We start from the raw sequence: 13,124 nt of genomic DNA, 5'->3' as shown, positions 1-13,124 counted from the left end.
GAGAAAGAAAGGGAAAAGAAGAGGAAAATTAAAGGGAGGTCGAAACAAAGAGGAAAGGGAAAATGAAGGTGGAAAGAGAAAAGGGAAGGAAAAGGGAAATATAAAAGTAAGGGGAAGGGAAAACAGGAAGAAAAGAAGACAACAGGGAAAGGGGAAAGAATGGGAAAAAAGAAGAGGATGAGGGAAAATAGGTGACAAGTGAAGACAAAAGGAAAGAGAAAATGAGAGAAAAAATTAAGAGGAAAGAGAGGACTGGATAGGGGAAGGAAAAAGGGAAAATGTGAGGGGAAGAAGAAAGGGAAGAAGGGAAAGGAAAGAGGTGAGGGCAAGGGAAGAAGAGAGGGAAAGGAAAAGGACGGTTTGCTTGTAGCACATCAAATCTGCAGAGACCAGCGCCCCAGATCAACCTCCCCGGTCCAGTCTAGGAACAAGTGCCCTAGTGCTGCCCAGGTGCTGGACAAGCACAAGGTGACCTGCCTGCCAGTGAGAACARGGATGTGGTCACACTCCCAGGTCTCTGGAAACAGACTTCTGGGGCCTGCATGCCCCCATTCTCCAATGCAGCTTTCTCAKGCACAGAGGATCTGGAGGCCACCCTGTGCCTCCCTCTCTCTCACCACTCACTCTGAGAGCCCATCTCACTYGCTCTGGCTGCACTGGGAAGAGGTTGTTGTTCCATCTGCTCTGTCCCCAGACCTGGCCTGGGTGAATCAGTCTGAGCTGGGCTGAGACTGCTCAGCTTTGTCGCAGGGCTGGCAGGGTGGGGGCGGAACTGGGGGAACACTGCAGCTGGAGCTAACTGTGCCTCTCCCTTCTGCCAGGGGCCCGTGTTGGAAGGAGATCTAAGATGAAGTTATGGGATGTTGTGGCTGTCTGCGTGGTGCTGCTCAACACGGTCTCCAACTTGCCCCTGCCCACCGGTAAGACGCCTCCCAAGGGGTCCCTTTCAGTGGTAGAGGGACCTGAAGATGATCTCTCCCCCATCAGCCTGCTGCCTCCCTATGCTGTGCACAGTGACTGTAAGAAACATTCCCCTTTGTAGCAATTGCTGTCTGTCTTGCTAAACCTGCTTTCCTTTGCTGAGGCGTCAGGATGAGGAAAGGATCCCCCCACTTTGTGCCCCCATTTCTCCGTGGTCAGTGTCGTTGGCTTTGGTCTTGCTCAAGCAGCTCCAAACCTGGTCATYCTCCAAAGCTTGGGGTTGACAATTGCAGTGGCAATGCCTCCACCCACTCCAGCCCAGCCTTCCTGGCAGTCTTAAGACCCCTCTGGTTGAAAAACATGGGGAAATGGGAAAGTTTGTTGTATGCAGAGGAGCAGAGAGGAGGATCTGGTTCATACACCACGCAGCACAGGCGCTCAAATGCCTTCCTCACTGCGTCGGTCTCSTCTCCCAGCTCAGACCTGCCAATGCGATTATTCACTGCCTGTAGTGGGCGCAAGTCCTGATGGAGGTTTGGCTCCGTGATGGGAGGCATTGTACACATCCTGGARCACTGCTGAGCTTCATTAAATCCTCCTTGGATTCTGATCTTGAAATCACTGTGTYCGCATGGAAATTTACAGAAGAGTAGATGTGGCAGGGTTAGGAGCTTGATGCAGAGCAATCTACGTTTACTAGCTCACAGTAAGACAGTTTGCAATCCAAATGACAGATAATAATGTCTTGCTAATAATAGGCCCTGCACCTACAATGGCAGGTACAGGATTTTCACAGTGGTATGTGAGCGTTATGTTAACTCTGGTGGCTTTTTAAAGAGAGAGATAATACGACTCAGTAAGAAGTGGCAGAATACTCACACAAATATTGGAGACGTTCGCTTAGCAAAGGCACAGACGCCGTCTGAAGGTTGCTTCCTTTGCCCTTGCTCAGCCCTCTCTGTTTAGCTCGTTACAGGATGCAGACAGTATCCAGTAATTGGGATTCATTTCTATCTCCTTTTCTGGAGGCATGTCCTTTCCCTGCTCACGAGCAGCCACRCTCTGGTTTCTCTGGGAGCGGCCAGGCTAAAGCAGTGTGGAGGCACCAAGCATGGAATCGTGTGCCGTGACTTCACTTTGAGCCCTCCCAAACACCCATCTCCTCTTCCACACACACACATCTATGTCCTTCCCCATTCAGTCTTCTCTCTTTCCTTCTCTTGCTAGTGTTTCCCCCCTGCTGGAATCTCGCCTAGGCTCCCGCCTCCGCGTGTCCCAGCCTGGGCTCCTGCTGCTCACAGACTGGCAGACCCTGACATCCTTTCAGTCCCTCCACGCAGGGAGGCTGGCCAAAAGTGTTTCCTCACAGGGCTCCAGCCTGCCAGGATCATGGGGCTATCACACATGGTGATCTGCTTCTCCATGGCAAGCCATGTGGCGGATAAGTGCTGTCCTATAAAAGRTAGTGATCAGTTTTTCAGGCCATTGTGCTGCTCCCCTCTCTACAGGCTTGCTGAGGTGCTGGTGGCAAGAAGAGCATCGGGGGAAATCAGCATCAGTCAGTTTGTAGCTCTGGCAGAAGCTTCAGGGTGGGAGAGCATTAATGCTCCATCTTTCCAGAATGATGGTATTTGTATGATGCTTGCTTTTACCTTGTAACTGCCTTCTGGGWATATGGTCTCTGGTGAGCTGATTCCTCTGCAGCAGCTCAAGGGGACAAGCAGCACTAGTGATTCTGTCAGTTCCTACTACTCAGAACTTCTCATCTKTGCCTCTTTTTTTCTTTCCTCTGGATTGGGTAAACAAGACGCAGAAAGAAAGACAACCTGTGTTTTACCTGAGCTGTGGTAGTATCAATATAATCTTTGTTTCCAGGGTACAGACATAGGCTTAGCCATGCAGAGCTGGGTCACAGGTTACTGCCCAGGATAGTCATCTGAGAAAGAGCTGATAGTTTGGTCTCAATCTCACAAACAAATGGGCCTGGCTGTGAGGGGAAAGAAAGCAGTGCTGTTCATTACATCAGAAATGAAGGAAAACCAGGAAGTTCCTGTGATCTTTGTATGGCAGCAGTTAACACAACTGAGCCTGAAAGTTAGAAATTCTGTGTCACCAAGTCAGAAGAGTCAGGTGACTGCAGAAAGGTGATGATAAGAGAGCAGTGAAATACTTTGATCCACTTTTATACTGCTTGTAGTTGATTTWAAAGTGCAAACAGACTCTGAGGCCCATCACTGCCTTCCTGCTGCATCAGCACTTTGCCCAAGTCACCCCCTTCAGTGTCTTTGATATATTTGTTCTCTCCACTTACAATTTGGTGGCATGCACCATTCAGCACACAAAAGACATAGAGCCAAGTACACAAGAGAAATCAATGTCTACACCACGCAGATTTCCCTTTCCACTTGGAGGTTTCCCTGACAATCAAATTGCCATACCATGAGCAAGGAGACATGCTTGCAGCTCCCCATCTCTCTGCTGGTGAACCTGCCCTGTATTTATCTCTCTGTGCATGCTGTTGGTCAGCTGTTTTGCTGAGGGCTTTGGCAGCAGACTGCTCACAAAGTGGTGGGAGCACCATCATCACCCACGTTGCCTCATGTGCACAGGGCAGTGTGTGGGTCCTGAGCAGGACTGGGTGCTGTGTGCAATCGGAGAGAGGTGACTGCTGTCCCTTAAAGCAATCCCAGAGCAGGCTGAGTGGGGAGCAGCATTTCTCTCCAAGGTGCCCACAGAGAAGCTGGGTCTCCCACAACACTTGCGTCAGGGCTTAGTAGGATTGTGAGATCAAGTCCACTCTTAAGGGCAGGCCAAACAGCTTGCTGGAGCACAGATCTGTTTCCCAGGCCCTTGACACCTTTTTATGTYCTCATTTGATGGGATTGCTTTCTCTGCAGAGTGCTCTGAGGTCACCTGATGTTACCCCATCCCTTTCAGATTGGCTTGAAACCTCCCCTCATTCCAGGCTCCAGGCAGAGTTCTGACCTCCTGGGCTGATCAGGTGTAATGTGCTGACCTTCGTTGTTCAGGGCAGTAATTAGAGATGGCACAGGGTGCTAGCAATTGCAATCTTCTGCATTTTTAACTGGACTGGAGGCTGGAGCATCCTCCACAAATGCAGTGTCTTGGAGATTAATCCAGTATTTATAGGTGTTTGGGTATCAATATTCATGGGATAGCTTATTTCACATTCACAAAAAAAAAGAAGAGCTGTAGAGTTTGTAACCATTTCTTTGTTTTGCCTATGCTACAGTCCTGTGGGGTAAGGACACTATTAGCTTAAATACCAAATGCAAGCAGAACCAATATAAACCAAACTCTTATAAACTAAATTCTAAGTCAGCAGCCTCAGAAGCATGGCAGTGCAATGCTTGTCTGCAATTTGCAGACAAGCCAAACACTTGTTTGCCTTATACACAGTACCCAGTGAATACATTTTGTAATTGCTTGCTATTGGATGCATATAATTAACACGTACATGAGGAGTGGAGCATCCTAAAATCCATGATATGACAGGTATTCTCTTGATCAAGTAAGCAGCTTTGCTAAAAGCTAGTGGTAAGCAGAACTAAATGAAAATTCTCACTATGGGATTTTCCTTCCTCGTAAGAGGAAAAGGTGGGGGTTTTGCATCATGTTGTCTGAGTTACTCTACAGCTACTGCTTGGTCATTCCTTGCCAGAGTTCCTTTGGAACCTGCTGTGACACCCCATGGTGTGTGTGTGTTACACCTCTGTGATAAATCCCTCTTACCCCTGTTAAGGGCTATTTAACGTTGAGTTACTGCTTTTAGCTGCAACTTTATCAATTAATATGGAAATTATCTAGAATAAATAGTGATATTGTAAGGCTCTTTAAGGAAAAAATGGTACTCAATTATGCTGCCAACTGAATGCATTCCCTTCCCTACAATATTTATTAGGCCCATTGAGTGTTACAAGCTACAACTCTCATGTTTCTGTCAAGGCTTTCCTATGTGATTTAGCCTAAGACACCCAGAAGCTGGAGAGGTAACCTGCCCCTGCACAAAAAACCCAATGCATCAGGGAGGAATGTACCACACCAGCCAGGGGCCACCCTGAATCCCTGATGTGTGTGCCCAGCACAGCCRAAGCTCCCAGCACAGCTGGTGCACCCTGCCAGTGTCAGGACGAGCGTGTCTGGGTCCCCAAGCCACCACACTTGGTAAAGTTCCGTGAATTGAGGAAGAAAGTTCTGAAATGTAGGATTAAAAGGTTCTAGTCTCATTTGCAGTTATCCTTTAATGAAAGTTTTAGTTCTTTTCTGCTTTTCAATTTAGGGRCCTCAAAAAAATGCCAATGAAACTATGGATTCTGCTAGATGTTTTGCAAATGTTTATTGATAATGTACCTGGACATGCTTTTCTTGGTCATCTTTCATAAGCCTCTTCAGCATAATTTAGAAATCCCCRTGTTCAGGTTCTGCAGATGAAGAGCTTCAAAACATTCTTTGAACAGCTGAAGAATTCAGTCATGAGAAGTATTCATCAGACTGTTGCTGAATTTAATGAACATTGTTTGTCCACTAGCAGAAGATCCTCAGATTGACAGGTTATAATGTCTTTGTAGATTAWACTGTTCCTGGTTAGTACTGCATAAAGTGGTTTTAATAATAATTAAAGTTACAAAGGCATTGAARACCGTGTGGGTCATCAAGTCACACCCTGGCACAACTGCAGATGTTCAGGGATGGACATGTAGTGCAAATACCCACCTTTCATCCCACACACWCACTGTCTAGAAACTGCAAAATAAAACTTGCAGTACATAGGCCAAACCCTACACAACTACATTTGTTGTGKATTCCCTTATTTCCGAGGTAGCAAGTTAATAGGTAGAAATAAACAAGGAATACAAAAAATACTGCAGCTTAACTGCGTTCAGGATCATCAGACATCTAAATAGGCCACTGACACATTAGTGCTGGTAGAATGGYTAGCACTGCAGAGTGGTCATTTTTTACAAAACCAGCTCTAGTTTCTGATCAAGTAATATCCTTTGGTAAAGTGAACCAAGGGAAAGATTCAGTGGTTCTTGGAATTTCAAGCCTGATTACAAGGAGAAGAAAGAAAATAGGATGTTTTACTTGAGACAGGTACAAATAAAAATACCAAGACACAAAATGTAAGTTAGAATATGCTTTAAGATCRAGGACTTAAAATTAATTATGTGAGGTTTTTCATATACCAGCAATCTTTTTAAGGAATAAAGCCACTCCTATGACCTAGCAGAAGATCAGGCTGTATGATTTATACAGTGCTTAAACTGAAAACTGCAGGTACATTTCTTTGCATTCTTTGGTATTCTTGCAAATGCTTTAAAGATTATTGAACAGTAATAATCTTCAAAAGAAGCAAGCAGTGAAATCCATGTATTTGTTTTCCTGTGTTGTGGCAGGGCAGTGTTACAGCAGTAAGCCAAAACTTCCCTGGTGGCCACGTTTTAAGAGGCAAGCTGGTCATATCCCCTTTAAATAACAAGCTATGTACAAAATTTGGACTGTCTCTCTCCCATCCAAAGCATATGTGATTTCTTTGGCAAAATCAGCCATTACTCAGGAAATTTCTGAAGGGAGGTCGTATCCAGTGTAGCAGTTAGGAAGGACCTTGCTGTTCTGAGCACACACCAGGRTTATCTGGCAAATGCCAGTCCACACTTCCCAACATGAGACCTTCTGCAGATGAGCACGTACAGCTGCCCCAGAGCCAGTGGCTGATCATTATAATAATAACAATTTTCAACCAACAATATTAAAACCTTCTGTATTGTTCGTCTTGTAAACAAACTGAAATGCAGGTARGGAAAGGCAACAATGAGAGATCATGTGTTATTTATAGATCAGACCAAACCTGATAGCAGCAGAGATTGCCACAAGAGAAACTTCAGCAGAGATTTTGCCCAGACTGCTCTGCAGTTTACTACCCCAGAGAAGAGACGGGGTTRGGGTCCCTTTGGGGTCTGTTCATCCTGCTTCTCTGCATGTCTTTTTTTTCTTGGGGACACTCCTAAAACCCAGYGGGAGATGCAGTGTAAGAGCACAGGCAACCCAGTAAAAGCTGATGTTATTGATTCAGGCATGCTTTTTCCCTTCAGTGAACTGTTACTAAAGAGGGGCTGGGTTACCAKTGTGGGGTTTTACTGATATCATATGAGGGCTGGGCTGAATCACTTCTGCACCAGGGATGGTGAAGAAAATTTCACTKTATAACCATGGGTATTCCCTCCATTAAAACCTTTGTGCTTCCTGTTAGCTGGCTAAGTGTGCTCTTGCTAGCAGAGGTCGCAGGTTTCGGGTCCTGCTCATACCTGCCCCTCCAAGGCTCTCACAGGATTTGAGGTTCTGGTTTAACAAATAYTAAGTGTAAACCTAGGTTTTACTGGGAAGCTGGATATTTGCACAGCATGGTATGGATGTGCAAGGGTAGCAGATCTTAGAGAGGAGACAACAGCTGTGGCTTGCCCAGGTTTGGCTCTTGCTCAGGCCGTGGTTTCAGGCAGGACACTGGTACTTTTTATATCTTCCCCTTTCACACGCTTCATGCTGTAACKTCTCCTGATCAGGGATGCTCTGAGGGTGCTCACATACCCACCACCCCATAGGATAAGGTCCTAGTGCAGACAGGCTTCTGGCAGCAGCTGCAGGAGCTGCCACAAAATCTCAGGCCTGACTGCTGGAAAGTCAACAGATCTGTGGTGCTCAGAGCTGGAGMTCCAAAGCTCTGTGTCAGAGGCACAACCACACCCTCCAGCTGCTCCTCTGCTCCTTGACTGGTGGGTGAGATGCTCCTCTGCCCACCCCAGGGAGGCCAGAGGTGGGGCTGGGCAGAAGAGGGCAGCCCACCAGCCTGTGAGCAACCCGCCTGGACTGGGTGAAGAACAAGAAACCCTCATGGGCAGAGAAACTCTCATCATCAGATCATGAGGCAGCTTCCTCTGCTTCCCATGGCTAGCTGACCTTGCTCTCCCCTGCTCTCAGGGACTCCCCACACTGGCACAAYGGTGGTGGCTCTGTTGTCTCCTCCTTTCTTCCATTTCTACCTGTGGGAAYCAAAGCACGGTGTAGAAGGGGAGGATCTGCTGAGCCTGGCAGAGTGACAATGCAGAGGGCTCTGTGGATTTGTCATTGTGACCAACACATGGGAAGCTGCAGGGTTAGCTAGTGAGCYACAAACACTTAACTGGACTGCTCCATCAGAACAAGAGCAGCAGGAAGGCCAATCCTGTGCCTTTCACTGGTGTTGCCTCATCRTACCTGACTGGTGCGAGTGGTCCTGGCAGCATCCACCAGGTCACTGAGCACTTGTCTCACAAGTGACAAGTGACACCAGAGAGGCTTCATTTCTGGGGGCTCTGTGGGTCTGAGGGGCGGGCACAGCATGGGCTGGGAGTGAGGTAATACAGGAGTATTAAACATTTAAAGATGAGCTGACCCTGGAGCGTTTGTAGATCTGTTTCCTAGTGGATGCAACCAGCCAGTTTCCATTTCACTCCTGGACCCATGGATTTTCATGCGAGACAAGAAAGTAAAGTAATTTCTCAGACAGGCGCAATTTTATGTTTAAATGCCAAAAACCTTTCCATGTAACTATTTTTAACCTCTGCCTTTGCTTAGATGTCGCTGCTGGTCAAACAGTGACATAAAATAACAGACACAAAAACACACAAAGAGAGGGTGAAAAAAAGAGAGAGAAAGAAGAACTTTATTGTGGGACAAGACTCTTTTATCCACTTTGGCAACCAGGATATACATTTGTGTCAAACATACATTGGTTAGGAGACAGCTGTTTAATTAGTAATCAGAACGTAATTGGTGAGTTTGCAAAAGCTACAGTATTAGTAATGTTTATAATTTCCAGCCACCTGCATTATCAATTCTACATTCCAATCTCCTTTTCTCAACAGTAGCCAAGTATTGTGGTATTCCCCTTCCATGTAGGCTGTTAATACTCCCTTTCTTTTCCCARGACTCAGTCATACACGATAATTGRCTGAGTTTCAGGATCTGGGYTTGTGGGGCCACTTTTTTCCCCACACTTAGATACCTTCATATTACATTATTTTTCTTTTCATTAAATATATGTTTCATTTTTGATAAAATAAATGGTTTATCCCCATCAYGGTTTCTACTTTCCCACTCTGCCAAGCAGAACAATCATCACATGAGTAATTTTGACCTGGCTAAGGCTGCATTTCCACAAACAGATTGATCCAAATCTCTCCTAAAGTATGTCCTTGTGGTGCTCAGATAGGCCACATCCACTATAACAAGCCCCTGGAAACATACTTCAAAGCAAGATAAATACAAAAATAATTACTGAATAATGATTATGAATTAGTATTTTGATGAAAAAGGTCCTAGATTAAAGTACCAGAACTGTTTTTGAAAAGGGGACATTTAATCATCATGCAGATCTGGATCTGAATTTTCTAAATATTGCTTACTTTTACAGAACTCTGAAATCACACTTTAGGGCCTGATATTGCTGTTTGAACTTCTCTAACTGAAAGACTGTGCTCAAGAGAAATAAATTTAATTAAAAKTTTGGTCTGATGTTGTGATGTGATAGATACACAGTGTCCCAAATGCACACACAAAAGCTACCATCTAAAAGGAAAATCTAGTTTTATAATGTTTAATATACCTTTTGTGACTTCTATTACACCACTTCAGCTCAGGGTATGTAAAGTGCCAAATCATGTGGCAGTGAAGTGATTACATTTTCCTGAGATCAGTAYGGAAATCTATTCCATAAAGCACAGTTTCAAATAACTTAAGATGTTAAGTTTTATGAGGCTGAAAAACAAAAAGGAAAACCCACCTACATAAATTATTATTCTGCAATATATAGGATTTAAACTTTTCTGGTATGCAATAAGAGACAGCATGGTCAAAAGAGACTGTAGTTAGTCTTTTAAATCCATAACCAGGCACCAAAATAAGTAACTGGATTTTTTTTTTCTCAGAAATTGAAGAGCCAAACCATCAGTTTGTGATCAGATACAAGCTGAAGAATTCCTGCCCTACCATGCTGGGTTGCTGCCACTGTACATGGGGGGCTATTTAGCTTTAAAATTAATCTGTTGATAGTGAAATCAAATTAATAGATTTACAAAATGTGATTGTGATCACATTTGAACAGACAGAAATAAATTGTCCATTTTTACTTAATGGAGGCTTCTTTTTCAAGAAAGAAAYGAGTTTGGTTGGAATACCCATTTAGACCAGTTTCATATAGAATTCTATCAGATGTGGATCTGATATCAGAACACACTCATTCTTCCAAAAAGCGCAGGGATGAGACCTCAGTCCTGTGTAATGTCGTGCCTCTAATTAAATAGGAATGCAAAGACAGGTTCTTGGAGGCTGCAGTGGGGCAGATGCCCCTAGGCAGGCACATTTCCCTGCATGCTCAGAGCAGAACTCAGGATTGGATTTCTCCAGGGGCTAATGTAGGATACCATGGTGGTTTGGCTGCAGGATCATGCCCTCATGCATGCTGCCAGCTCTTCTTGTGCCCAGGGGACAGAGACTGTGATTGGGGTCAAAATTTCAGGTTCCCGAGAACATCAGTGAGGCAAGAATTTCAGTTTGTACTACTGAGGGCTGTTCCAAACCTAGGGTGTGGAAGCTATGTGCCTAAATGTTCAGAAAAACAGCAAAAAGCCTGCAAAGAGTAAACATAAGATACAAATATTCTTGTGTTGGGTTTAGGTGTTTGTTTGGTTTGATTTGATTTTTAAATTGGTACTTTAAATTAGACTCATTTCCTCTGGTGAAGGTGTTCACCACCTTTGCCCCTAGCCTGATCACTCTGCTAGATTCCCATTTATATCAGTCTGTGACATTTCATTCTTTCTTGCTTTGCTTTTTGATTCATTTTTCTGGTCATGTGAGAAAATCCTCGCAGATCAAGAGCCCCTGTTCAGTGGGACAAGGGAGACAGAGAAGGTGCCCAGAGGCAGAACTGGCACATGGACCATCATCAGCCCAACATTCTTGATTCCCTGGCCTGGCAAAACAGATTCTTGCTCTTGTAAGCATAGGAAATGCTCTGCCTGTTCCTGCCTGGCTGTTCAGGTCCTGGGCATGGTAAAGGCAGAGGAGCTGCAGGAGTTGTCCTGTCCTGTCATAGGTGGCTCTCCATTTTYATATTCTAAAAYKTCACACTCTGTAGTCTGGGACCAGGGACTACTGCTCCGAGATCTTTATTGCTTTAATTCCATAGTATCCAAGCATTTTCTGCTGGCACATTGCACAACATGACAGGCATCTGTCGTGTGTTTGTTCTCTCAGCTTTTCCACCAGAAGGCAAGTGTTGTCAGTAAACTAGTTTGTTTAGAAAAAATATGTGTGTGTGTGTGTGTGTGTGTGCATAATTAGTCATATCTGTGTGTAAATGAGGCACACACTTGCAAAATGTGTGTCTGCTTCTCCCAGGGGTGTGAAATTCCCCCAGAAAACACAATCAAGTCAGCGCAGTCCATGCAGCGTGAGAGAAGCCGAGATGCTCTGAGACAGTGAACTTTTTCTAAACAGCGTTGCGGGCAGAAGGGTAACAAGGTGCCCCTCTATCAAGTGCTTTATTCAGGTTACAAACCATCCCCCGCTGCTGAGGCAGCCCCTACCAGGGCAGCAATGTTCCCTGGCCACACAACTCAGCTTGGCAATCCCTCTGCCCCCATCAGAACTTAAAACTGCAGAGACCAAACAAACGCTCAGTGTGTAGTGTCTGTGGTGCAGAGAGGTCTCAGCATCCCTGGAGCACATCTACCCAGTGCCCATCAGGATGGGGACATCCTGCCGTCATTCTTCTCCACCTTCCCTTCTGTCTATTACCCTTTTCTGGGGTTTAGTCCTTGGTCAGTGGTTATTGCTTATTCATGTATGATGTCTGGTGGTAGCTTCCTTAGCACTTACCTCTAGTGCCTTGTTTCAACCTGGTGTCAGTGCTGGGGTTTCCACTTGAGTGCTCCAGGCCCTGTTTCAGCAGCTTTTCACTGCATTTTGTTTAAGGCTCCAAGTTTTTGCACCCATACTTACTGAATGTCCCCACTGGCGCCTTGGCACAGGGCTGAGACAAGGCTCCCTTCACTCCTGGTTTCCAATCTTTCCTCCAGACCCCTGTGGCTCATCCCTGGTGACTGGTTGTAGTCACTCTGATGACTCTGATTCATTAAGCAGCAGGAAATTAGCTGATTGTGGGGGTTGGAGCTGTTCCTAGGACTGTTAAATTATGGAAGCAAACTTGGGATACCTTGGCAGTGCAGTTGGAAGCTGCCAAAAGAGCATTGGAGCTTCGTTCATGGCTGATTCAGGGCTCCAAAGCAGAGGGGAGTGTTGTTTACAGGAATTTGAAGGTCTCACTGAGTAGCCCAGCTGCCATTGTGCTGGTGTGGTGTAGACATACAGCCAAAACAGCGCACGTTGTGGGCAGGAGCTGACCAGGACCAACAAGCCCAGCTCCTTTTCTCAAGGGCAGCTCTGTGATCACTTTTCCACCAGTTTCCTTCATCACCCACATCCTTCTGTGTCCTCCAGTGATGTAATCTCCACATACCGGGGGTCACTGCAGGAGTCTAATTGGTAGATTTGGATGYTTGCATGGGATACTTTCTCATTGCCTGGGCTGAAGGAAAATTCCACCCTGGAGAGAGAAAATTGGAATTCTTCTTACTAATAGTGCTGGCAATCGTCCCAGTGAGTCTCCCAAGCATATCCKGGTGCTGCAGTATGAAATGAGCAGAGCAGGGATCCCCAGCTCCATTAAACACTTGGAACACTCCTTGCACAGCTCATATTAGAGCCCCAGTGAGATTAGCACATGCTGCCAGTGACCCCATTTTCTGGGTGCAGCGAGCCTCTGGGTGTAGGTCGGGCTGCTCKAGTCGGAAATGCTCTTGGCTTCATTACTTGATCTACTTTTTGCCCTTCTGCTCCCACCTTYTGCAGGGCTGACAGCCACATCTGCATCAGCAGCACTGCATGGGCTCCTCAGGGCTGTGTTTCCTCCACCTGAAATGTCACAGGTCACTCACAGCACAGGAGGCTCTCGGTGGCATTACCCCCTCTCAGCGGCCTTACCTTCCTTGGTGCAGCCAGGGTTGTGATCACACTCGGGCCAGGGTAGATCCCAGTGTGGGTTTTAACATGGACACTGTCCACCACATGGGACTGTCCACCAC

At 45.8% G+C, this 13,124-nt stretch overlaps 1 protein-coding gene across 2 annotated transcripts in view; it reads left to right on the top strand.

The window, feature by feature from the left end:
* Positions 1 to 13,124, top strand: part of GDNF (glial cell derived neurotrophic factor) — a 19,161-nt gene that overhangs the window by 591 nt on the left and 5,446 nt on the right. Inside the window, exon 2 of one of the 2 annotated variants that reach the window (XM_057364690.1) lies at positions 822 to 1,019. In XM_057364690.1, coding sequence (XP_057220673.1) covers positions 848 to 1,019 — 172 coding nt within the window. In that variant the 5' untranslated portion in view covers positions 822 to 847. The remainder of the gene's footprint in view (positions 1 to 821; positions 1,020 to 13,124) is intronic. The other variant, XM_057364691.1, reaches the window with a different exon arrangement.

Source organism: Malurus melanocephalus, unplaced genomic scaffold (assembly GCF_030028575.1).
Source record: "Malurus melanocephalus ecotype Western Australia unplaced genomic scaffold, MMel_1.1 scaffold_41, whole genome shotgun sequence".
Classification (NCBI taxonomy): Eukaryota; Metazoa; Chordata; class Aves; order Passeriformes; family Maluridae; genus Malurus; species Malurus melanocephalus.
The sequence above is the reverse complement of the archived record's forward strand: the minus strand, read 5'-3'. Positions and strand labels throughout refer to the sequence as shown.